Here is a 27,369-nt window from a genome sequence, read left to right as displayed (position 1 = left end):
CACACACACATATATACATATACATATACACACACATACACACACACACATTTATAAATGCAGAGGGAGCTTTACACACTTGGTATAAAAGAAACTGTAGGGTGCCAATATTTTTTTTTGTAAGGCATACTGTACATTCACAATATGCAGGAAAAAGCAAGGTTTTAAGAAACCAACTACTAGGTGCAATAAAAGCTCTGAGCAAGACTGCAAAGCAAGCAGCTCAATGTTGAGGGTACTATAACCGCCAGAATAAATTACATCTGACAGCAGCTTAAAATCGCAGTGTTTCAAACCCGCCACGAAAAAAAACAAGGAGTGCAATATTTATTAAAATAAGGTCCTTGCCATAAATACAAAAAGAACTACAAAAATTCTTAAAAATTCTTCAAAACCTTAGAAATACTGTCCTATAACAGAATGCTGTTGGGGGCAGATCATGCATATAATTTTCTTAAAGCTACTACGGGCAAATGCCAGTATATGGTTCCAAACAGTCAAAAGGTTGCAGAATACAGTTAAGCAAGGAGATGTATTATAACAGTTGTCTTTTCAGGGTAATTAATTGATTCTCTATCTACACCCACCCACATCAAGTTCACGCATTCTGTAATTACTGACATCTCAGGTTGGATTCACTGAAAGGTAAAGCACTGATGGATTTGTGTGCAACAGACTCAAATCTGATGCCAGATACAATACCTTAAACTTATCGTTTGTGCAAATTACAGCCCTTTATTCTCTCTGCATCAAAAAGGCAGCTACAAGTACTGTGGTCAATGCAAAGCAAGATTGTCATAATGGGGAAAAAAATACCACTACAGTCAAATAGTCTATCCAAGCTCTCAGAGCATCACCTAAGAATGCAGCTCACACCTCTCGTGTCCATAACAAGGCCTAGTTAATTCAGAGCTGCCTCTCCCTCCACGGCCACAGTGAGGGAGCTTATACTGGAGAAGATCACACGTATGAATGCCTCATTAGGAAATTACAAGGTAGTAATCAAGTAATCGCCATCAGAGGTGGCCAGCTCCAGTGTACTGCAAGCTCTTCAAAAATATCTGAAGAGCTCAATTTTGAAAACAGCCGAGTGCAACATTTCAATACATGCTGCTCCGATTTCAGCTGTGGAGTGCTACATGTCCCATCTGGTGTCGCACCATGTACATCAGTATGCAAAGCTTTCTGTATACTGTAAGTTGTTGCAATGGTCTACATCTAACAAATAGCCCGAATTGTCCTCGAAGTGTGTTAAGGGTACTGTGTCTTCTTCTGTAATGGGGCAGTCCACCAATTCTGTTTTAAGAAATGGACGCTGATTGTCCGGGAAGGCCATGGAAAAAAGTGCTTCAGGATCACAAACAAATTTGTACACATATCGCTCACCAGCAACCTGGAATGTTACAAATATAAGAGGTTAGCTTTAATGCAAGAACAGAGTTTAAGTTTCATTACTTTTTTTCTTCCTTATAAATGGCAGCTATGTTGCTACAAATGCATGCCACAGAAGTGATATTGCCTCCCTCGGTGCATTTTATAAAGGCAGAGAAAAATAGCTTTTGAATATTTAAAACAGTTGCACTTGATACGCAGCACAGAACTGGTAATAAATTAAAGCCTAAGACTAAAACAGGACTTTGCATAAACATTCAAGCAAGTTAAAAAAGAAAAAGGACATTCAAGCAGCTTCTATAGGTTCCAAAAGAATTATAGCTGCACATTATTTTACGCAACGTACCTTCTGCATAATACCCTTTTCATAATAGTAGCGAAGAGAACGACTGAGCTTATCATAATTCATGGCTGGTCTATTCTTCTGGATCCCCCAACGACGAGCCACCTTAAAGAGGCAGAAAACAAAATGATCCACCATAAGATCCACATTTCCATACGTATGGTTCAAGCAAACCTTGGTACCCATAAGAAGATTTTAACAGATTATATCAAAAGTACCACATCCTACTCTTGACATGCCTCAAAAGCATAACACAGAAAAAAATATTTGAATAGTTGTGAATCGAAATAAAACTAAATTTGTGACAATACTAGGCTGCATTTTGCAAACAAAGAATATCAATTTTTGGACCAAAAGGCTCAGAAAAATAATCATAGGATGCAAAAGGTTCAGTACAAAACTTATAGGTCTTAAACTCATTAAGAAAGAAAAGTGACATTGGAAACTGTGTGGCAAAATATGGCAGTGTATGTATCTCAAGCTCTGTCTACTTAATGACATCAAAACAGGAACACCAGAGAAAAGCAAAGCTCACGTTAGTTTGTGACAGACTGCAAACACCATGGGTCTGCACCTCAAGTATAGGAGGCTGCAAAACAATGGAAGTAGAGGAACTGATGCACAACCCCTCCCCAGGCTGGGAACATTGGTAGGGTATTCACTCACCCATGTCCAAAAGTGGTGCCTACAACAGAATAGAAAGGTTTCCTGCAACAATGAACAGAGGTGGATTGGAGAGCAAATTCTCATGTCATATGAATTGGACAGATGCAAGAAAGAAAGAAAGGGATGGAGGATTACATGAATGCACACAGACAACTGTGCCCAGTCATTCAAAAAAGCAGAGAAAGGCAATGGAACAGCGGATTAGTTCATAGAGCCACCAAATGGCATGGTTTAACACCTACAAAATATCTACCGTTCACCAAAGACAGCACATGGACTGTACAGTGCATAGCCTTGAATTCCAACAATAAACTAGAAGGCTACAGCTCTCTGCAGTGTCCAATGACACAGCAGAGTTTATGTATTTCAGCATTTCTAATGTGAGCCTACCCTCCATTTTCACTTCTTAAAAATGAAATTCTTTCACCAAAATATCCAATAGCTTAAGACATTGATTCAGGAAAATGCCTACCAAATGTAATTTGAACCTACAAGAACAAAGTTATATAAATGCATTATTTTTTGCTGTTTTTTTTTCTAGTCCCATGTACTTAATGAATCTGAAGAACATTAGTGCTTTTCCTCGCATGACAGAATGACCCCTTCCCAAGCAGATTCACCCGTACCAAACTTACTCAGTACAAATAAAATATTTTGTACTTTATGGTCACTGCACCTTGAGGAAAGGAGAGCTAACTTCCTTGTTACCCCTTCCCCCTCTACAACAATCCCATTCTGGTGCAGTTTTGTACTCAAAGCATTTACAAGTACATATATATCTCCACTTTGCCCCAACCCGAAAAAGCAAAAACAAAACTTTAACAATCTGAGCTTTAAGCCTGCATGTTCCTGCTGTGTAATTTGCAGAGAACATTCCTGAGTAACGATATAAGCAAAAGTCAAGAAACGAGCCTGTGAAAAGCAAACAGGACAAACTTTGCAATAAAATGATTATAATATTACTAACTTCTTCAGGCTCAATCAGCTTGAATTCCATGCCTCTGCCTGTCCAGGCTATAAAATGAGAGTTGGCAGGGTCATCCAGAAGTGCGACTAGGAATTGCCAAAGCTGGAGAGACCCCCTTCTCTGATAAGGGGGTCCATCTCGATAAACAGGCGATTCTTGCTTGACCTTACCTGTTAGAAATGGAAGAGAGCATGTTAAATTCTGTTCAGAATCATGAAGCACTTCATCTACCTCTCTACAAAAGTCAGATTCAGCCATAAAAGTACATTTATGTACTTGCTGTGTTTAACATATTCCAGATATAAGCAACCAGTGCTAAGATTAACACAACAGTGAATCCCCATTTAACGTTGCTACTGTAAGCTCTCTTTACCATGATTTCTTTCCCTTTACTTAAGGCCTAGTACAGCGAATGTTAACTACCCTAAAACAAAAAAAAAGTGGCATTGTGGCTTGAAGTATCCTACTTCAAAATTCTTTGTGATTAGTAACCAGTTTTATAATTCCAGGCAATTAGTACACGTTTTAGAAATCATGGCGATTAGAAGCCCTCGTATTTCACTAGTGAAGAAAGGAAGCATGCTCACTTTTTGCCTCCACCCCCCACCCAAAAACTAGCTTTAGCTGCATCAGGATTTAACCAGCGACTTTCTTTTTCCACACCTCAGACTGTTCTACTATCATTTCTATAGCTGTCTGTGCTATCACCAACAATAATTAACCTTCCAGAGTGCCTACAGGACTATTCCTACAGTAACTATTTGCTTGCAGTATGAAGTAGTAAGATCTGAAAATACATCTACCCATAAGCATCAAAATGGGAAGTGTACTTACTGTCCAGTTTTTCTGGCACAACACAAGTGTCATCGTAGTAAAGCCGAGGGTCTTTGTCATAAGGGAAACCTGAAAATACAGAAAGGAAAATATTCATCAACTGTCTATATTTCATATATTACCCAAGGACAGAACAAATTTAACCTTCAAAAAGCACTAGACAGCTGAAAAATTGGTTCATGCTCAGCTAATACAACCAAAACAGCATGTTTTTTTCCATCAACATAGGATACTAAAACAAAAGGTTAAAATGCCAATGAGTAAAGCACAAATCAGTCAAACTTTGCAACGCAGTGCCCAAAGGTTCATCAGAAATGGTGTTTGGAAATGCAAAAGTCTATCTTTATGTATGGGATTTCAAAAAAAGAAATAAGCTGTCAGACGAAGCAGAGCTGCAGTTTAACAGTTAGGGGCTGTGTTTACTATGCGAGCCTTCTTGCTTTCATCTTAATAAAAGAAAAACAAAAAACATAGCAGAAGAGCTTGTGTGGCTACTTACCCTCCTGATTACTGGGGTAATAGCTTCCACCACCTCCCCTAATATATGAAGACTGGCAGTTAGGCACTTCTGGAAAACAGAACAAAAAATATTGTTACAACAATTTTTTTAATTTTTTTTTTAACTTCTACTAGCACTGCCTACACAACTCTACTCTTGGTTTACAAGCAACTACTCCACAAATAAATGTCAAAGAAAAATTTAACTTCCCATTGTGAGCCATCTACAAATCAGTCAAAGCCCAAGATCCAACCACGTCATCAACTAGTATAATGCCTACCACATTTGCAATGATGACGTGTGGGTAATAGCTCTGTCAAGAGCCCCTGTGTGTTTTTTTACACATAATTACCCATTGAGCGCCAGCATCCCCCACTAGTTACAACTACACTCACCGGGGAGAGTGGCTATCAACTAGCCACTAGAAGGGAATGGCAAGCAGGAGTCAAGTGGGCGTCTGAATGTCCTGTTGGCTTGTCCCTTTTAAAGCAGTTTGGACCAGTTTGGAATTTTCAGGCAGTGGACAATTGGCTTCTCAGCACAAATTTGATACTCAGTTCCTGCACAATGTGCATAACATAGAAAATTGTTGCTGTTTTCACCCATCTGCATGCTGCCAGAATTTGTTTGCCCTCTATACAGATTTTTTTTTTCTGTTACACAATCTATTGCCCTGTTAGGGTCTATATCAAAGCTGAACGCTAGTTGATCGACCTCTAAAAAGACCGAACCAAAATAGCGAGGACACGGGCTGTTGTCGGGAGTTTGCCATTTCTCCACTGTGATGCGATCTCGGAGTTGGTATATTTAAGTAGGGGAATGGGGGGCACAGCCCCCCACTCTATGTTGTGTTTTTGTGGAACAGTGATTTATATTGCAAAGAACATTTCTTTGCCTATCATGTTTCCTCAGCTGCCTACAAAAGAACACATGGAGTAAACAGCTTTGGATAACAGGGCGAGGTGTGTGAATTCTGCACAATTGCAGGGCCAATGTTTCTAGTTTCCAAGTCTGACCATTAAAATGGCAGCCTTAAATGGGTAAGGAACAACCAACCAATCTGTGGAATACTCCCTCTTCTGCCAGAAGCCACATTTTACCTGTTATCGGCCTTCCTTCTCTGCAATTTTTGAGCAAGTGATCTCTAAAAGACAAATCTGTTTTCCTGTCTAAGACCTCACTACTTTGAAAAAAAAAAAATAATAATAATAATAAATAAATAAATAAATAAAAATACTGCGCTTCAAAGTACTACTTTATCATACTGTTCATGTTAAGACACGATGGTGAAAAAAATATCCAAAAAGCTAGCAAAACACTCACCAAAATCCTTACTTACACACACACACACACACACACACACACACACACACACACACACACACACACACACACACACACACACACACACAGAGAAACAGGGAAGGCTTAAGATTACACATGGATGAGAAAATCTGTGTGTCCATCTTGTTTCTTTCAGCACGAGATTAAACATGGCAATGGAAACCTGCAGAGTATCACTGCAAATCACAGAAATCCATGCGACGTGATCTCATGCAGTAAGCGCAGCACAGAACATGATACAGAACTGCAGCAACATGGCAGGGTGTAAATGCAAACACTTTCAAAACCCACTTTCTGACCAAGTCATTTCCTTTTAATGCTTACACTGTGTTATAAAAGTCCATAGATCTAGGTCCTAAAATGGTCAGCAAACTTGTCAAAGAACAGCAATAGCCTTGGCATTTACATGGTCTTAAGTGGATATTTAAAAATAGGATTAAAATCAACCAGCTGCACATCTGAAGACAGCACAACTTAAGAGAAAGGGGAATGAATCATTAAAAATTATAAAAAAGCAAGCAGAAAGGGAGGATAGAGATGCTACAGTAATATTTTATATTTAAAAACTGTGTACATTTTACTCATCCTAAGCATCCCTTACTTGACAGGAAATGTAACTTACGTTCAGTGTTACTGCACCCACAAAACCCAGTTTCAATAAGGGAGCCTTTGCTTTTCATGATCAGCCTACTGTTTCCCTTTCATAACCAGGTAAAGATGACTCAAACACGAAGACATCCACCATCTGTCAGTAATTACCATAGCAACCACTGAGCTGCATGCATTAAATGTGGGTCTCCTATACCAAGACAGTGACAAAGAGTTCTTTCTGTAAATAAGCAAGAACGCCTCTACATTGAACTCATTGGCAATGATCTAGACTGTATAACTGGCAGAAACCAACACAGACTATGGTAAAATTAGTTCAAGCAGCCTGTAATATCAGATTATGTTGCTATCTTAACATTTATGAAGCATCAAGAATGGCATAAGATACTGCAGTCATTCTTATCAACTAGCTTCCAAACCTCACCAGGAAGCAGTACTGTATTTAAGATGAGAAACCCATTATACACAAGTCTGAAACTTCACAGCCCTTCCCCATTAAAAGCATTTATACATCACCACTAAAAGCATTTGGACGTCACGCTTATCATTTATCTGTTAGTCACTGCAAGTCAGCCCACACAAAATTATAAAGCAAATATTTTATTGTGCATCACCACCCCCTTCAATAAATGCAGTAAATGCACACATTGCTCTGACAAAGGGAATAGACAACCTGAAAAGCTCCACTTCAGTTTACTGCATTGTAAAATCAGCACATTACATTCAATCCTTCACCATATGTTTAGAATATCTGTATATCCCCCACCCAGTCACACAGTGATATTAAGTCTAAAGGCGATTAGGAGATTTATAGCTGCGTCACACAGAAATATACACAGGTGCCTAATAAGAATCTGCTGAGACGTGATTTTTCTAGAAGTGACTACACCAACTAGAAATGGCTTCATCAGGAAAACATAAATAAAAGAGAAAATGGCTGCAGAACACCCACTACAGTGACCACATCAATATCTCAATGCAGGGATAAAATGCTCTGCCCCCCACATCAATATCTCAATGTGTGGGTAGCATGGTCTACAGTACAGCTTTGAGTGTACAGAACATCTGCTTTTAAAAAGTACTTTTCATCACAACAAATTCTCAAGTTTTGAGGGGGGACTGAAAAAAGGATCCCTAATAAATGAGAACCATTAAACAATTTTAGTGCTACAATGCCAATATACCTTCCCAGAAAAGAAAGTTTACACAGTTCAATGTTTAGTGAAAAACGATACCTACCAGAATCATAGCAGTAATCTCTTGGCTCCTGTTTAATGCCAATAGGGGTCTGGAAAGTGGTAGGGCAACCAACCCCTGAGACCCCACGGTCATAAACTGGATCAGGATACTCTTGTTTGAAGCCCCGAGGAGGAGCTGGAACAATGGGTTCAGACATCTGCCTATGGTAGACTGGACGACTATCCCTTGGAACTCCAGACTGAGGCGGGAATGGGTGACAAGGCTCAGACAGCTGTCTCTGAAACCTGGAAATACAGAAATGTTAAAATATGAGTATTTGGGGCTTTGAAATATGAATGGTGACTTTTTTTCAGCTTTCAAAGCAGTTTTAAGGGTCCTGCACCTTGTTGTAAAAAAGGTCCCAGTTAGATTCATGAATGGACAGATCAGCCAAAAATCACAGTACTGCTAACATTTCTAACTTCAAAATAAATTATTTAGGTTATTTCCTCAACATCTAATCCTGTGCTCTGTTTTGAAAGTCACTGTTATAGGTTTGTTTTGTTCCAAGACAGAGTGTGCCTGCCTTCCAGTGCCTTCTCTCCAAAGGGATGTGAAAACTGGTTTGCAGCTGTAGTGTTTTGCTATATCCTTTGACACCATATATAAAACAGACATGATAGAAAATAAAAATGACTTGTCAGCAACATAAAGTTAAGTAAGACACTGATTTTATCAGTTATAGTTATTTCTTCAAAAACACACAAGCTTGTAGCACAGACAGAGGGTTCCCATAAATGAAAACGACAGTAAAAAGGGTTAATTTTAACAGTCCATGTTTCACCCCCCCCCCAAATAAATAAACAAAATCAGCAAAGATGACTGAGGCATCTTTTCAACACCTTGTAACATGACTTCCCATAAATCATGGTTTTTATACATCCAAAATGGAACCAGAGTGCCTAGTAAAAGCGATCCCTTACAGCTGACAAGGCTGGATTATCCTATTTCCACTTGCATTAGAGCTTTCCTTGCCAGACTGAAAACTTAGACCACCTCTGGTATGCTGCTACAGGAAAGGCCACTTCCAGAAAGGTCAGGCCAAAGCCCAAGGCACGCACATTGAAACACTGCAGGAGCAGAAGAAACCAAGAGCTGCTTGTGTGATAAACATCCGGGATGCAAGCTCAACTTTCCAAGCTACAGCCCAGCTTACATTCCACTGGTATCCATGCCTTCTCTGTATCAGACGTACTTGAAATACTTTGACCAAAGCAAGCACAGATGACCTCAGTTTCAATCACAGTTTCAATCACAGTAAAATCCCATTCATGCTAACCCTTTTCAAACATCACTACACAAGAGAGAACCAACTATACACACAAATCAGCATACAACATACAATAGAAGTCTCGCTGTTCATGGGGACTACCATTTTAGCAAGTATCTATGCAAGGAGGAGTTTTTGCAGTGCAGCCTTCATAAAACACCCGTTTGCTGGTGCAGCTTTCTTCCTGCCAATTTGCAGGCCACAAAAAGCATGTCAAGCCCTAGATTAATGCCCAAACCTACCAAACTAAAATCAAAATAAATTAATTCTACGAAAAGCACAAAACTGCATATTGATAAAATAAAACAGACAATGTTAGCTTTAACACTCTCATTGACTTTCAGTCAAAGATATGTTTTGGGAGTCCTGCTTCAAAAATGGCCAAGTTAAAAATGCCTAATGTATCATCTTAAATTATGATTATACCTGTACAATTACAACTTTTTTGCATTGTACCTATTAGCACTACCAGTTAAAAAAGCACTGTACAGCTATCCAGAACAACTGAAAATTCTTACCTGTGTTCTGAAGGAAACTGGTTTTCGGACACAGCGTGCGGCATTGCCATTGATGCATGTGGTGGCCGGGGTACAGCAAAGGTCTGTGGTGACTGGTCAAGCAGCAGCTGCTGAGGAGCTGGTGGTGCAGGAGATACGACCTGTGTGGGACCCGGTGTGGAAACGTGAGTGGGTGCTGGAGGAGGGACAGGTGAATTCTGATGGATCGGAGATAGTGGAGTGCTAGGTGGAGACAATGGCTTAAATCCTGCAGGTTGCTTCCTGTCATAGGCACTGTGAATGGAAAAAGGGGTTTTTCAGTACCTTGTAAAACCAGCTTGAATCACCAATTCACACCTGCCACTGTGCACAGAACACACATGGGAATTAGTGGTACCTTTCAGCTGTGAGGAAGAGGTCGCAGCTTGAGAATAAATATAGTGGAAAGTCAGACAATATGCACACCACAAGAATATAAAAAATGCAGGTAATAAATGTGTAAATTATGCTTTCCATCATGGTTAGCTTATTTTACTCCCATTAACAAAAGATTAGGGTCACAGTCTTATAAATTATTTAAAATAAGTTTGTCCTACAAACCTCACTTGTCAGTTATCATGGAATGCTTGAACCAATTACAATTTTCTCCTCTAAATTATTTACAGCAGAATTTTCTCCTCTAAATTATTTACAGCAGAATGACTCACAGACAATTCTCATTTCTTCCTAAGAACACGTGAAAGCAACCCAGAAGCCAGGCAGACTTCTCAGCAATAAATGCACCAGTACAAAGCAGGAATACACTCCTATGCTTTCAATCTCACACTGCACCAAGAGAAAAAAGCCAAACACAAATGTACTTGCCAACAGCATAGTCAGTGGTCCTAGAGAGGTACTGAACCTCTAGTCAGGTTTATATCTTGTACTGTACTGGGGCAATTACATTCCATTTAAGTTCTAGGACTGTGGGCTGTACTGGGGCAATATCATGCTCTTTAAATTCTAGGACAGAGATTATAAACAAGAAGGTAAATGCTTCAATTTATTTTATGCTTGAAAATGTTTTCCCACACAACCCTTCCAAGCAAAGGGATATAATGTGTGTGTGTGTGTGTGTGTGTGTGTGTGTGTGTGTGTGTGTGTGTGTGTGTGTGTATTTAGTGTTTTACCTCTCAGATTGAGGCTGTGCATTTTACTCAAATACAGCTACTTACCTATAACTATAGAGGCACTTTTCACCATGGCTACCATGGAAATTCTGTTCATGGCTACAGGAGGAGAGCTCGGACGAGGGGCTGGGCATTTCACGCTTTATTTTCATTGATGGAGGCCCATGGAACATTACTAGAGAATAGGAAGGAAAATAGAACACGATTCAACAACTACAAAATAGGCACGTAAAGAAAATTATATTTATCACTGCTTTTTCTGTTTTTTTTTTTTAAAGATACATTTGCTACACTATGATGAACAAGTTCATGACCTACACCCAGGAAGCAACTGCTTCTATTTCAATTGATATCAAAACAAACACAGTGTGGACCATCTTAGCTCAGAGCTACACTAAGAAGAGAATGTTATTAAACTATTTCATACAACCTAATTTATTTCTCACCTCAAAACAAAAACAATGTAGGACTGTGTTAGTTCAGAAGTACAAAAAGTTAGAGGACACTGCAAAAGGATCCAAACAGTTCATGACTTAGAATATTAGTTTGCCCAAACACCAACTTATCAGAAAAAAGTGTGTTTTTTTATTGGGGGGGGGGGGGCACCATCAGATGACAAGCAAGCATGAGAAGACACTTAAGAGACTATGTTGGAAGACAAAGATGGCAGTTCCTCTTAGACCTATCCAAGGGGGCGGAGCTGCGCCAAGGTAATGACAAAAGTGGTAGAAATGGGTTAAAAAAAAAAAACAGGGGTAGACAGAGGACAGTCACAGAAAGCTTCCACTGTAAGCGTGATAATAGTGGCAAAGCCAAATGGCATGGGACATGTATAGAAAGGGACAGAATCTCAAGACCTACTAAACTGTGCCTTTACTAGTCACTGGTCAGGCTGGAGCTGGGACTACTTTGAGCACTTATTTGTTTATTGACATTTGCACTTCTGGAGGAACTGTGGGGAATGATATGAGGAAAGTGCAAGGATGGAGGAGTAGGACATGAAGACAGAGGAGGGGAACGGAAGGTATGGCAAGCCAGATTAAGGGAATTCAGCCCCCTCACCCACAAAGGGGAAGAGAAGTAAGGTAGAGCACAATATAGGTACACACAGGAACTATCACAGGAGCTAAACAAAAAGTAAAATGAATTACTGGAATGCAGAGGCTTTTAATACATCACGCACTTCCTGGATGTCTAGACAAGCACACATTCGCTATATATACGACCATGAGAGCATTTAAAAGCTACATCCTGGTAGCAACTGCTTCTATTTCAGTTGACCAAAAATCGGCCAACCAAAACACATAGCTGCAACACTTGTGAAGAGACAGGCTCCCCCTTCCATCTTGCTTACGCATATGATCAAATCAAGGACTGCAACACTGAACTCAAAACAGCCATGGTATTATTGCCTGTCTGGATATCATACTGTCCTTATTCCCCTTACAGGGACCCAGTGAAAATAAATATATTAATATGATTACATAAGAAAAGACAAGAATCACACACATTTTACTCCCTCTGGAGAAAACAATTGCATCAAAACACTCAACCAGAGTTTGCAGCTAGAACTGTATGTCCTAGTAGTGCTCTATTTTTAGGGGCGATATTGGATCGCTAGGAACATTCTAGAGAACAGAAAATGATACGAACATGAGCCAAGATTGTAACAAGCTATATGAAGATGGTGAGAGACAAATGGCTTGAACAGGTGGCAAAACTAACCTAATCAGTTACAAAGGAAAGCAAGAAAATTCAACCAAGCAAGCAGGCATCAACAAGTGGTAATGAAACCACAAAAACGGGCACTTCAAGCACTCTACTGAAGCAGATAGTGCAATTACAAAAAAGGTGAGCAAAACCTGTCCACTGCAAAGGACAGTTCCAGGATTAAATATACATTATTAAGTCCACATTTAAAACTATACAGGCTGAATACATCATCCCATATACGTCCATGTGTAAATATGTATGGGTTGGACATGTTCATAGGTTGGTACTAGGCTATCGGCCCTAGGGCCTATACAAGCCTAGCCATAACAATTCCCTGGCTATTTCTTCCCACACTGTTTACTTCCCTGTACCCCTGTGTAGCAGGGCAACTGACATGATCCCCGGGGTGAATTTCCTTTCTCCCATCCAATAGTCAAGGTTCCCTTTGAAGAGGGCCAAAGAGGTGCTCTGCTTGACATGTATGGGCGGCCTACTCCAGAATCTGGGGAGTCTCTGGGTCAGGAACCTATCCCTCCAGCATGTTTTGTTTATTGTGATGACAAGGTTTAGATCCCTGGAGCGTGTGGCTCTGAGGGATTGGGATTTCTTTAAGTGTAGCATGTCCAACAGTTCTGGGTTTGACATGGCATTGTATGTTAAGCAGAGATCGCCTCCAAGTAGACGATATGCAACAGAGTATAGCTGGAGCTTAATAAGGCTGTCAGCGTAGGGCATCTGCTTTAGGCCTGTGATTCTTTTAGTGAGGTATTTCTGCGGCCTTTCCAGTTGTTGCAGATGTCCTGAGAGGTACATACCAAATGGGGCATTGTATTCTATAATGGGTCCAATGAGGGATGAGTACAGTGGGACAATGACCTCCTTTTTCTGGATGAAAAGCCCTTTAGTGATGAGATGTATAGGATTTCCTGACTGTTGTGGCGATGTGGTTATCGAAGGGGAGACCACTGTCCACCTGTGTCCAAGTCTCTTATCACACTTTCGGTGTTTAGTGTACTGCCACCTATGTGGTAATTCATGGGTACATGTTTTTTTTCCCAAAGGGGATAACTATACATTTCTTGGCAATGAGCTTGAGCCCATGGCTCTAGCACCAAACATCTGTGGACATTTATGAACTGCTATATTAAAGCCTAAAAATGAAAAGTTATTTTTAACCTTCATTTAATAATGGTATAACAGAAGTTTTACTATACTAAGTAACAATAAAAAAAGCCATCAAGTAGGAAATAGCCCGGGAATATAGAATTTGAACTCTGTGGCCTTTCTGACAATCTGCCATTACCATGCAACATGCCTTATAGCACATCTGAAGTGAAAACATGCCAACTGGATACAAGACACTTGACGAAATGCAAAGATATCCCCCAATCATACAACGCAAGAAGACAACCATCTCCTTCAATCTTGTCCCCCAATCATACAACACACCAAGACAACCATCTCCTTCAATCTTGTCCCCCAATCATACAACACACCAAGACAACCATCTCCTTCAATCTTGTCCCCCAATCATACAACACACCAAGACAACCATCTCCTTCAATCTTGTCCCCCAATCATACAACACACCAAGACAACCATCTCCTTCAGTCTTGTCCTAAATAAATAGAGAAGAAAGTTATGCATGGGCAAAGGACAACTCCCCGCTTTGAAAATGCTGAAACACTAAAGCCGGACAACTGCTGATGCTCATTACAGATGCACTTCACTCAGAAAATATGCAAAACAGCAATAAGTGCAGCCCCCTCCTCCCAGAGAAAACATGGTACTGGAATAAACCAATGCAGATTAAAAAAAAGGCTTATCATAAGCCAATGAGAGCCAAGCAAGGCAATCTAAAACATATACTGTTCATGCCCAATTACACTTTGCTGCTGCCAAATGCCATAATAATTTTATTACTGCATGCAAACTCGGGCTAACCAGGAGTGTAACCTGGCATCTAAACACGTACTCCCAGCAGAAAAAGGGTGCTGGTGGTTGGCAAAATGATTAAGGTGTTTATCTCACAAGGTTTGATTCTCACCTTTGGTCACTGTCTGGATATTGGCTAGGCATACAAGTCTTCAAACTGATTAACTAGGATACATAGCTGTGCTTGTCCACATAGGAGGACTAAAAACTCTTCTTCGACTTCCTTCGAAGCAGTAACCATTACATTAATGCAGATCAACACTTAACAAGCCACTTCTGATTCAGATGGCAAAGGCAGGATACTACATATGGTTATAAATTGTGGAGAAATGCTAACCTCATCTAGAGTCAGAGAGATGGAACAATTGTTTGGAGAACTTTGGAATGAGTTGGAGATGCCATCCTGTCGGAGACGGCAAATTCAGAAACAGATAGGAAACATTGAACAGCCTCAACAGAAATAGATACAATTCTACCCAATTACTTACAGTCAGTGACACCAGTCCAAGATCACACACACACAAATTACTTGGCCCAATATCAAGTCTTTTGTATATGGGAAGAAACCAGGGCACCCAAAAGAAAAAACACAACATTATCAAAGTACATGCAGGCCCACACTTAAAAAGCAAATATTTAACCTGCAGCGATTAAATCTCTTGCAGAGACATCTTTCGGCTGCCATGTTTGACAGCTACACATTTTCTTGAAGGTACCAAAGTAAAAAGACTGTAAGCTGACTACACATGCACAAAACTACTAGCATACACAGCAGGTTTTTAACAAAGGCCATGACTGCAGCCTTCACTTGGGCGTGTCCTCCTAATGACAGGGTGGTACTAAGCCAGCATTCTGAGCCAGTGGTAATTCAGACCAAACATGGCACACATTTTTACAGTGCCGCTAATGCAGACACATCATCTAGTGAGTTTCAAGATAACCTCCCCAGAGAGGTTTATACTTGAAATACACAACTATTTATTTACTTACAAAATCCTACCCCCCCACACACACACACCACAATGGGTTGTTGAACTGTATAGCAAATAAATGTATTTTCCTTTCTTCTAATTGAGTTAACAGTAATCATCCAAGGAACTCTCCCCCACAAAAAATAAAAATAATAAAACTTTGCTGTTTTAGCTTGTGTCATTTTCTTCCTGACAAACACAACACAGCTGGTGTACTCACTGAAAGGCCATTAAGGAAACACCCCTCACTGACATGCAAACTTTTATGCTTCGTTCAAAACAAAACAAGACTTACGACTCAAAAAAGTAGGGGAGAAGAAGGTCATCAGACTTGTTGTTAACAGAGACCTGCTGTCTAAATATTCTTCTCTATGAAGATAAAACATTTTTCATCAGTTCTCAGCAACGACTGTCTTGGCAGGTTAAACCTAAAACCTGACCAACATCCAAAAAAGCATTATTTTTTTTTTACCTTACAAAGTACCCAAAAAGCTATCACTTCAGCTCTGTTGTTGCAGTCAAGTTAAACTACATGGGTAATATCCACAAATATATATTTTTCCTGACAAAGCAACTATCACAAGCTATTATTTCAGCTAATAAACCAACTACTAAAGTATTTGAGTTTCCTGAAAAATCATTAAAGTTATAGGCAACCCTCATACCACATGTTTGTGTATGTTGGGGGTGATGCCACTTAAAGAATGTGAAAAATACATTTGTTTTAAATGTACTTCTGGTTTTCAACAAGTCCTTAAATTAACATGGCATTGATGAAAAAAATATATATATTTTTTTTTTTTATGGAGGGGGGTGGAATTACACAGCAAACTGAACCCCAAAGAAGCAGATTTTTTTTTTCTGCAAGCCTAGGACAGTACTTGCTGCATAGTAAATCCACTGCTCAGTAACTAAATTTAATGATGGCCACCCCCATGAAAAAAACTTAAATTATAGAGGTGAATAAATTCTCCTGCTCACTAGATTCAAATTGTAGTAGAAAATCAGCATCACTTTGTATGCCGTTTACTAAATAAGAGAGGTGTCAAAACAGTTTACAGAACAAAGCTTCATCACAAATCTCTAAACTACCTAAAGATAGCAACCATTATACTCACATAAATGGTGCACCCCACCTCACCCAGACACAAACACTGGTTTACATTCTACGTCTTATAAACTGAATATTCATGAGGACAGCATTACCTGCCTTTTTTCTGCTTATGTACACCATGAAGCCAACCTTTACACAGCCAGGTTAGCACAGGAGAACAAAGTACTGGCCCCACATAACAGATTTCTTCAAAACAATACAAATACTATAGTATGTAAAACTTCTGCACAGCTCAAAACATAATCCTCTGGGCTATAAAACAGTGTAGTTTGCAACTTTTTCTCTGTAATCATTACTTTCATCCTAAATACCACTTAAAGCATCCCATGTACTCTAGGAGCACCCCAAAAATGGGGGATGGGGTTGTTGGGTTGGCAGGCCACTTCAAAGTATGCTACCCTTTTTACATACAAACATCGGTGTAAACCTTGGCTTTAGATGATCCAACCCAGTCTGCAAAAATGGGTAAAAGGGCTTGAGGACAGATGGATGGATGTACGCACTATTACATAATGCTAGCTAGAAATAAAAACTCAAAACTGAAGAAAAGAACTTTGAATTCTGAAGAGTTGTTTGTGAATAAACCCAAATCAAGATTGTCTGCAAATGGGACTGAGCAGAACAGAGAAGGGACTGAGTAGAACAGAGAATGGAGAAAAAAATATTGCACTCCCCTCCTCCAACGTGCAGAGAAAAAAATGGTAAAAATAAACACGAAGTTCCAGAGCTGCAAAATCAATTAGCCAACATAAGGTTATACCAAGGTTACAGTTCGCCTACCAAATTAAAATGGATGGGAAGGTTACAGTTCGCCTACCAAATTAAAATGGATGGGAAGGTTACAGTTCGCCTACCAAATTAAATGGGAAGGTTACAATTCGCCTACCAAATTAAAATGGATGGGAAGGTTAATGAACAGATAAGTTACCGTAAAAGTGGTCACACTGCTAAGTCTCAACTATTGGTGCAAGAAAGATATGGCAATGATCATAGAAAGTATGTGTGGGCACAGGACAGAGTCGTTAAGGAACCTGTGAAGCCAGACTGTAATGTTTACACTAACTGGCAGTGCCACTTAGGAAACTGCATAACAGGAGTGCAAACATTATTTAATTGTGGCATATTCACCTTCCCCACAGCGTCCACTATTTGATCACCACACGGCTTGATGTGAATATTTTCTTGTTACGTAGTGTATTTTTCCATATAGTAGAAACAATAACCCCCCCCCCCAAAAAAAAAGAATGGAAAACAAATAAGAGAATTAATGCCTCGTCAAACTGCAGATAGACTGTATAATGTAGCTCTGAACAGAGAGACAGGAGGTAAAGAATTACAGATTCATTAAACTCTTATGTTTACATGGGCACAGAGATACAGGAGATAGAGGTAATCATTAGAAGCTGCTTCACTCAGCAAATGGAATTTCTTTCCATTATCAGAATCACGGTTAGGTTTCCATGCTTAATCGAATCACATTTAGCTACACGATGAAGAATGATAGAAGGTTAACCACTGATGGATTGAAGTAAATAGACGAGGTTATAAAACAGCAACCGGGAACAGTACAGCAACAACAGAAGCACTTAGTGAATGACTCACACACCCAATAACACAAAAAAAAGTGCCGAAGCACAGATCACTAAACAAATCGGCAATGTAGTCTATACACAAAAAGTTGTAGAGAACACTAAAGACTACTTTTCTGCTTAACTATCATCTAAACAGATGAGGGGGACACTTGTTTTTCGATGAAGCCAAGACGATCGTCACTGTGCTAAAAGCAGCAGGGGAACAAGCAGCACAAGGTCAACTTTATTTAGTCCTCCTCAAGCTGCTAATTACACTACTCGAAAACAGAGTATGCTTTGTGACTAGCCGATAACCTAGGATCAAGACCATCGATTCTCAAAGTCTTCCTCCCACCCAACTCACCCGAGTTACTTCACATGCATAGTAATTGCAGCAAATATAACAGCACTGATCAGGAAAACTGGCAGAAGGCAAGTTTAAGAAAATACTTATCTTACACATACTCATAGAAAGTAAAATCATTACATACTAAATATTCAAAGAACATCAAACCTAATTAAGGCAGTAATTCAGAATAATTCTCTGAAGTTTTGGACTGAGATGTATAGTTTTGATGAAAAACATTTTTTTTTCCTGAAAATGAGTGTTGAAGGGATGAACTACACGCCCTACTAGAAAATGTAGTGACACTATTAACAGGTCTCATACCAATGCAAACTGCAACAGTCAGAGTCAGAAATACACTACAAATGTCATGTAAATCAGATGTTGACAAGCTATTATGTCTGCAATGCAATAAATAGGAGATACAGATGTTCTAGGTAAAACAGCGTTAGCATGATATTTTCATAAGTTCACAGGTAATTACTAATTACTAGGCTAATGATCTCAGGGTGTCTCTTTTTTGAAGCCTAGTCATGGTTTTCAGAGATGAGAATCAAACTCTGTACCTTGCGCTTGTAAGATAAACACATGCAAAACCTAACTGCATGCAAATCCAACAACTGCAGAAAATGTTGAAGCAGAAATACAGTCTCCTGGGTTTTACATTAACCACAATACTCACTATAAGGACGGAAGCTGCAGAGAAGGATGAAGGCTGTACATACACATAGTCCTAAGTGCTAAACTCACACATACTCCCTTAACAGTGGAGTGGACAATAGCAAAGTGTTTTCATGAAGTCGGGTGCTCAGGTCAGATAGAGACTTCATGCCCCCCCCCCCCCCATCTGCCCAACTATTTCCCTTTAAGTGCATTTTCTGTTTATGCACACCTGCTTTTGTTCTGCTACCAATACAGGCATGTACTACTACTACTTTATACATACTACTTTTACTAGAAGATGAAGTAATAAATGGTGAGAAACTAACTGGTATCAGGCAACTTTGTTAAAAAAAGGAAACTAGAGCACTAGCTGGAAAGAGGCCAAGGTGAATGGTTTTAGAAATAGCTTTCAGACCATTTGCAGGTAAGAACACCCTTATACAAGTATAACAGAGACAAGTCAACAAGAAAGAAAGAAAAAAATATAGTGCAACATGTCCCAAAACGTAAGAAAATCTGCATAACAGTGACCGGAAAATAAGCATGTAAACAATTAAAGCTCAAACACCAATAAAGGTACAACACAGACATGCACCAAGGCATTTGTTAAATACAGCCATACCATTTTAAGACTCAAAAAACACATAGTCCAATCAATGTCTGTATATGGGGGGGGGGGTTATACAGGAGACAATGTCTGTATTGTATATGGGGGGGATTATACAGGAGACAATGTCTGTATATGGGGGGGGATTATACAGGAGACAATGTCTTTATATGGGGGGGGGGATTATACAGGAGACAGACAAAGTGAATTGAATGGATATGCATGTTATCTGATCAATGAATACTCATGGGGAGGTGAACAGTCATATTCGTCAATGGATGTACATGGGGGTGGATTATTGCTGAAGTGGATTGTGAATGTATACCGTGACAATGGTGTCTCGTACTTAGAACTCCTCAAGTGGGGACAACTGTATTATAAGGAGGACACCCCCCCCCCAGATATGAAGATACAAGATGCATAATTGGGGAAGCACAGCATGACAACCATTCTGACGGATTTAAAGAAGAATTAAATCAGGTGAAGAAAAATAGTGAACACAATGTAAGGAGGTCCTGGTTGTATCTGAACTTATAAAATATGTTCAGCGTGAGAATTTTTTCATTAAAATGAAGACATGGGAGAACAGGCCACTGCAGAAATATGACCACACAGTGGAATAAAGGTGGGGGAATTATAATTCCTAAAGACAAAAGTAAACACTGGTCAGTGCAAACCTGTGAACAACTGCAATAAAGAACATTTTCAATTATTTCAAATTCTGACAAGAAATCATGCAAAAATTAAGACTTCTGGAGGCCATCTGGATGCCAGGGGCCACACTAATCTTTATAGCTTAACCCCACTACCTGTTGATCTTGTACATCTGTACAATATCAAAAAAGTAATTAAAATTTTACATAAATATTTACAGATAGATACAGACAAAACACATTAAAAAATATTTGTAAAAAGACAGAAATGGGATGGCATAATGGTTATGGGGCTTACTTTCCAGAGGTACGGGGTTTGATTCTCACCAAGGGAAATTGCCTAAAACTTAAAAATGGTCCACAAGGGCAGCTATCCTACTACCTACCTATGAACTCCTACAAACATTATCACACAAATTCAAATGCTTACATAACATTTACAAAAGTTACACACATACAAAACACTGTAGACATAATTACACGTGTAACAAAAAAATAATTACAGCTTAAAAACTGTTTCGCATAATTCCAAGAATTATAATTCCAAGAATTCCATAAAATGACAGAAAAGAGATTTTTCTTATGCACCCTACATGGTATTCCAGACTTAAATCAAAAGTCCCAACATGGCAAACTACGGATTCAGAATTTAGTATAAACAATATGAAATGGGGAGAAACACACACACAAAAATCAGATGAGGACTGCCCTAACTGCACAAACTACTTGCATGCAGCATGGGAAGAAAGCCAATAAGAGTTGTGCAACACACTAACTAATGTTATTTCTGAACATGACTCCCATGATGCTATTGTGAAGACATGGTACAAGTAAGACAAAAGAAGGCTGTTTAAAATGTTCACAAGGTGAATTTAAAGAAAGTTTGAGAGTGAATTGTAACAAAGTAAAAAAATGCTGCAAGACATGAAGTTGACAGTAAAAAAGTATGCAGTACCGTTTTCCAGTGTTAACTCTGCGTCAGGCAGTGAATGTGATAACATAGCACTCACTAAAGGTGGAGTGATAGGTATTGCACAGTGTAACTGCTGAAGACAGAAAAAAAAAGACACAGAGAAAGATGATACAGTTAAAGACAGTAACTACAAACACTTTACTAAAACCAGCTGTGCTTGCCTCACTGCTGTGGAGCCAATATTCTATAAAATTATGGGAATTATCCCTAGTAAACGAGACTTGCCCACATATGCACTCCACAAACTGTACTTCCAAACTGCTCTTTAGACCTTATGTCCACTTAAGGTACCCTAAATTTTGTTAACAAAAGTAGCTGAACTGCTTATGCCAACATCAAAACGTAATGGAGATTTAATTGCAGTGACAGTTCACAAAGCAGTATTTCTTCAGTTTCTACATAGTATAAAATGCTAGACTGAAAACTGTTAAACTAACACAAAAAGGGCAGTTGTATTTGTTTTCTAAACAGAGTGCAAAAAAAAAAAAGTGTGTGTGTGTGTGGGGGGGGGGGGCAAACACTGCAAAGCGCCAATGTTCATTTCTCCGATGCAGAAATGTAAACACCCTCCCCAACACATCCTACATATTTTTAAAATATTCTTGGCAAGTAGCCAGTTAACAAAACATTGTGCAAGCAAGGTGCTGAAACAGCATGGTTATATGCTTGGACTTCTACTTAACAGAAAGAAATAGGTTCACTTACAGTTATCAGACTGGAAATCCGGGACAAACTGCTCATCATCAGGCACTTGGGCTATAACAAGAACAGAAAACATAGGGTAAATCATTTTCTGACAATACTACACTGCTGTTTTTTTGTTTAACTTTTGAACACAACCTACCTTCAGCTAACCAAGCCTCTTGCAGCTGGCTCAGGTCTTGGAAGAGTTCTGCAAGGAGAAACAAATTGTGCACCATTAGAACACCTCCAAAGCAAAGCAGCATTCATACAATGTATGAAAATATGGATGAAAGCACATATTCCTTATTGCAACAATAAAATAGGCCCACAAATTAAACTTTCTCCATCTGCAACATTATTACCATGTGAAGCATTACTTTATGGTGCATTCACACCATTCCACCCCCAACACCAAATTCTGACTGTATGTTATATGGACTAAAACTAATTGTTAGCATACAAAATTCACAATAAGCCTCCTATTTAGAGCGCAGAGTGATGTTTTGAGTGTATGCTTAAAAGCCAGTAAACCAAACATCCATTATCAATCACCTTCAGAGTCATGAGCTAGATCCGTGTCCAGAAATTTCCTTTTTCTGTCATTCATTGATCTTGCACGAAATTCTCCTGGGTGCGATTTCTACAAAATACAAATATGCAGAGAGGTTAACTATATGCCAACAGGCAAGTAACTAAATTATGATGATACTATTACATTGCAAATCAGAACAGCTTACATAGTCCATACACGACAATATGTTCATGCTATTTTCTTTACATTCATAATGTTGCTACTTACAGACAATTTTTCAACCATTTTGATCTCTCCAAAAGCTAATGTATAGACAAGCACCTGCAGCTTGGAATTTAAAATGCATTCTCAAAGTGTCCTAGCAGAAGCTTAAACACTTGGCCCATATTATGAAAACTAGTGCAAGTCTGCTTGGTCAGTGCAGTTGCTTCTGCCTTTTGCCCATTACAAGATATCTATCCAGTCTGCACACTGCTTCTTCCACAACAAACTGTTGCAGGGTATATGCTTAGAATTAAAAAAAAAAAAAAAAAAAAAACAGAGGATCTTCTCCACAAATATAGGAAAAAATGCAGACTTTGTTAAGTACAAGTGATCTACATCATAATGCTTTTGGTCTCAGAAAGCATTCTCTTCCTAGTACTAGAAAAAAGATCAAAAATGTAGAACCACTTATAAGAGATGGGATTACCTGAACATCACTACAGTAACAATGGTATCACCACATCACTACAGCAACAATGGTATCACCACAGCAACAGTCTACTTTTTGCAGAGCAAAGCCTTAATTGTGAATTTGTATAAATCAATTGTACAAGGATTAAAATTGGAAGGAAGCTACTGGTCTGCTGAACCAAGTCATTTCACTTCAAATATAAAAATCAACAAGAAAGAAGTCTGGCAACTTCACAAATCTATCAAATATCACAAATTAAAACATAACCAAATCTATAGAATACAACCTTCTCCAGATAAAATGTTTGTTCCACATCAAGTCAGTTTTGTTGCACAGAAGGATAAAATCCGGACCATGGCCTATACATCTAATGTTCAGTAATCAGCCCGGCACTAATTAATTTGCAAGGGTAGAAGTAAGCATACAATACCAGTTCTACTAGTTCATACTCGCTATATGAGCTAGCATATGACAGCAATATATTTGTATAACGGTACATTAATAAGAATTACTGTTTATTAATGTAAACCTTGCAGCCTGCTATAGTACATCTGTGATTAAAAAAAATCCTTTATCTTGTACACTGAATTATTAGAAGCTGATGCATCATCTATCTACGTTCATAACTTTTGTAGCTAGCAATTTTTGTGAAGCTTTTCTCCCCGGGCCTCCACTGAAGATGGGCCAAATGGCCCAGTGGACTTTCCTGGTCATCAAATGTCAATAAATAAATAAAATACTACTATCCTGGAGGCTAAATAAGGTTCCTGCATTTCACTCTAAGAATTATACCCTAGAGTTGATGTCATATACCCACTTAATGCAGAGCATAGCAGGTGCATGGAAATGTGCACATATAAGGAAAAGTCAGCACAAACAGGCACGGTACCTGCCTGCCAGCAAACGGTGTGAGCTAGAGTACAGAAGAAATTGAATGCAAATGTCCCAACTTTCAACAACGCAACAGCTCAGGGTCTCCAACATTCATCTTCCATAACAGATGTGCAACAATTCCAAGAAGCTGGCAGGAGAGAATGCACCAAAAAGGGAATGAAACACCATGACATGTGGAACAGGCTGACCGAAATAAAGTCTCCCCCATTGTGGTTTCAAATCATATTTACCAGTAAGCCCTAAATTATCTATCCTTGGAAGAAAATAACACCAGCTATACAAAAGCCCCTACGGATTTACAACCATCTTTGTCAAACTTTTAAGCACATATTAACTTTCAACATTTTGTTAAAAAAAGTCATCCATCCTGTTAGCATCTCCTAGACAATACTAAAATCTGCATTCAAACATGAAATTGTTGAAAAAAGGGGCATTTTGAATGGTCCACCTACCACATTAAACTGAAACAATCAAATGTAAATAAAACCATCTTATGTGGAGAACAAAACCCATGGCCTTCAAGTATTGTGTGCAAGTTGCTGAATTACTAACACTGCATGACTGCGCATGAACGGTATGACAGCAAACTTCATGTTAGACATCGTGGAACACCACCATGGCAATGACCATGCAAGGTCACAAATTTTGCCTGGTGAAATTTTCCCTTTAAAGAGGAAATAGAAGTTCCCTAGCCAAAAACTAATTCCTATACAAGTGTACCAACACAATTAACCAACAAACAAAAGAAGAGCAACACAAAACCAACAGAGGATGCACCATTTCACAGACTGATACACCACCAGGCTTACAACAGTCTTTTCTTTCCAATTACAGCTCATGCATCACCAATATTATGACAACCATTTTTTTCAAACTAAACTGTAGCTCACGAGAACAAAAATGAAAACATATGGGCACCAAGTCATTGACGAAAATGGTCCCACAGACCAGTGCACTCACAATGTTAATAGATCAGTAACCTGTGTCTCCTCCCCCTAAAACTCAAGTCATTGAAAAAACTCTTAACTGGAAATGAATTTCACCAAGAAGACACCGAAGATTAAAAGAAAACTCTAAACAGATTTGACTGGCAAACTACTGAAATTCATGTATTGCCTCGTACAGAATGCGCACTGATAAACTTTCCACACTCAACAGTCAGTAGCACCTGGTACCGCTTCAACTCCCATACCACCCTAAAACAGCATATTCAGATTTCTGATGAAGCATGTAGAAACACATAAATTTAATAATGCTCATTCTCAGCAAACATACCAAACTAGTAAAATCAATAGCATAGAAGCTGCTCATAAGTTAAAAACACTTACTCCTTGGATCATGAGTGGAACCTGCTGATCATAAAATTCATCCATTGTAAATTTCTTTTTATGAAACCACACTAGAATCTTTCACCATATACAAAAAGCTCTCCTTTGAAAGTGTATATTCCTCTTCTCTTGTTAACCTAGGAGAGAAAACAAAAGCAGGCATATTAACAAATTAAAATCCTCACCCTTTCAAGTACAACAACCACAGTTGCTTTTACATAACATATGAAATAGTCTTATAACAAAACTTCTCTTGGGGCTGGACCCCTCTGAAAAAAAAGAATTACCTAAACATTTTTTTTTACTTCAGCACTGTAAAAATATCATACGTGCAGTAGAATTACCTAAAACTGCATATTCTACAACAATTAAAAAAAAGCAGGTTAACTTACAAATCTGCGCTTTGTGTGTGTGTGTGTGTGAGGGGGTCATCGGTAAGCATATAACTAATATTTGCTCTGAAGGACGCTCTTCATTTTAGCAGTAAGCGATCGCAGCCCTCTGGCTGTGTTAAAAGAACAGACTCTACCATTCATCCCTCCTCCCCCACGAGGGGCCCCAGGGTTTTTTCCCTGCCTGTTTTTTTTTTTTTTATGAATGAAGTGCGTCAGGTGGGACGTAACCTGACACGAGCGCCGAGCCCCATTCACAAAAAAACAACCCAGTGACCGACTGATGCAGAAGGGTGCATTGTCTGCAGCCCAGACCGTGGGGGAGGGGGCAGTTACCCTCACAAAGCACAATGCATTTTCAGTATACAACAATAGCCAAAATGCATAAGCCTAGTTTACAATCTGGAAAAGTGCTTACATTTTGCAACAACAACCTGACAACTTAATCTTTAAACGTTATAAAGCTCTACGGTTAGGGTCTTGACATTTGTGGGGAAATTGTAATTTGATAAAACAGGAACAAAACAAATGTATAAATAAATGCAACAGCTCCACACCAATACATCCTCTTAAGATTTACTGTATAAACCCACATGGTCTTTAAATGTATATGACATAAATGCAACCTGGGGTGCAGTCCATCCCCATACCATTGCACCCCCCACCTCCCTACCAGACACCTCAGCTCAAAACACAGTCCTCGCAACCCCAGAAGCACCACGAGCCGACTCGTTCTTCAGACACAGAAGCAGCAGAAAATGGTCGCCCGTTCATGCCAGGCGCTTCCCCAAGCAAGAAAATGGCGATCGGTCGCATTCACTTAAAAAGATATCATCACAGACCCCAAAGACTTAACTGTACACTTGTACTTCTCACATAGAAGGTAAAATGCTAAACGCCGTTTTCATTCTTCTGCGATCACATTTAGTAAATAAATGATCAGTTGTGCTGCAAGCTCACCTCGACAGAAGAGCTTCCAAGAAAAAAAAAGGAGCTTAATCAACAACAAAAAACAAATATAATATCCACAGCTGGCATTCATTCAGGATCTGCTTGCTACATCCCACCACTTGGAAAAGTTGAATGAGCTTTTCTCAATGAATACCTTTCCTTTTCCCTGAGGCTCGCGCACAGCGCAAGAAAGACACTAACTGGTTTGGCTCGCCTGTCAGTCATCGAGTTGTTTGTCACACGAGGGGCCAATCGTAAGCGGGGGCAGTCAACTGGCTTGCAGTGGTTTGGTTGGCGGCAAGTAATTGGATCCCAGATTTGCAAAATATGGTCAGGAGGCGGATCAGGACAAACCAATCACCGTCTTGCGGCTCGCCTGATTTTTATGAACGAAATGGGTTTCATTCAGTAAAAGATTCTTTGGGGTTTGGATGTTTGGTTGAGTGATTCGGCGACAGTGAGTGCAGCAGTGGGCTGTACAGTCTAAAAAGGGCTTTATCAGGTTCTTAAGATATAACTTTTATAGCCTGCAGTGGC

The 27,369-nt window shown here is 39.3% G+C and overlaps 1 protein-coding gene across 4 annotated transcripts; it reads right to left on the bottom strand.

Moving 5' to 3' along the window:
- Positions 1 to 310: 310 nt before the first annotated feature.
- ETV5 (ETS variant transcription factor 5) lies at positions 311 to 27,003 on the bottom strand. 4 transcript variants are annotated; one of them, XM_044060603.1, is made up of 13 exons: positions 26,987 to 27,003; positions 25,490 to 25,626; positions 22,612 to 22,699; positions 22,220 to 22,267; positions 22,081 to 22,131; positions 10,875 to 11,004; positions 9,682 to 9,954; positions 7,894 to 8,138; positions 4,702 to 4,770; positions 4,203 to 4,271; positions 3,369 to 3,538; positions 1,739 to 1,840; positions 311 to 1,393 (listed from the first exon to the last, which is right to left on the bottom strand). In XM_044060603.1, the coding sequence occupies exons 2-13, from the start codon at positions 25,532 to 25,534 to the stop codon at positions 1,169 to 1,171; spliced, it is 1,515 nt and encodes a 504-aa protein (XP_043916538.1). In that variant the 5' UTR covers positions 25,535 to 25,626; positions 26,987 to 27,003; the 3' UTR covers positions 311 to 1,168. The 4 variants fall into 4 exon arrangements, with proteins under 4 accessions (XP_043916538.1, XP_043916537.1, XP_043916539.1 ...); XM_044060602.1 differs by lacking the exon at positions 26,987 to 27,003 and adding an exon at positions 26,842 to 26,980; XM_044060604.1 differs by lacking the exon at positions 26,987 to 27,003 and adding an exon at positions 26,738 to 26,754.
- Positions 27,004 to 27,369: the final 366 nt, after the last annotated feature.

Source organism: Protopterus annectens, chromosome 2.part0 (genome assembly GCF_019279795.1).
Source record: "Protopterus annectens isolate FY-2018-M chromosome 2.part0, PAN1.0, whole genome shotgun sequence".
Classification (NCBI taxonomy): domain Eukaryota; kingdom Metazoa; phylum Chordata; order Ceratodontiformes; family Protopteridae; genus Protopterus; species Protopterus annectens.
Note: the sequence above shows the minus strand (reverse complement) of the source record. Positions and strands in the feature narration are given on the sequence as shown.

What these genes read in the sequence shown, in the direction of transcription:
- ETV5 (XM_044060603.1), bottom strand. Translation starts at nt 25,534, where the DNA reads ATGGATGAATTTTATGATCAGCAGGTTCCACTCATGATCCAAGGA. An exon ending in AAGTGCCTCTATAGTTATAG is followed by an intron (nt 9,955 to 10,874) that starts GTAAGTAGCTGT and finishes TTCCATTCACAG; the next exon opens with TGCCTATGACAGGAAGCAAC. An exon ending in AGATTACTGCTATGATTCTG is followed by an intron (nt 4,771 to 7,893) that starts GTAGGTATCGTT and finishes TCTGTTTTCCAG; the next exon opens with AAGTGCCTAACTGCCAGTCT.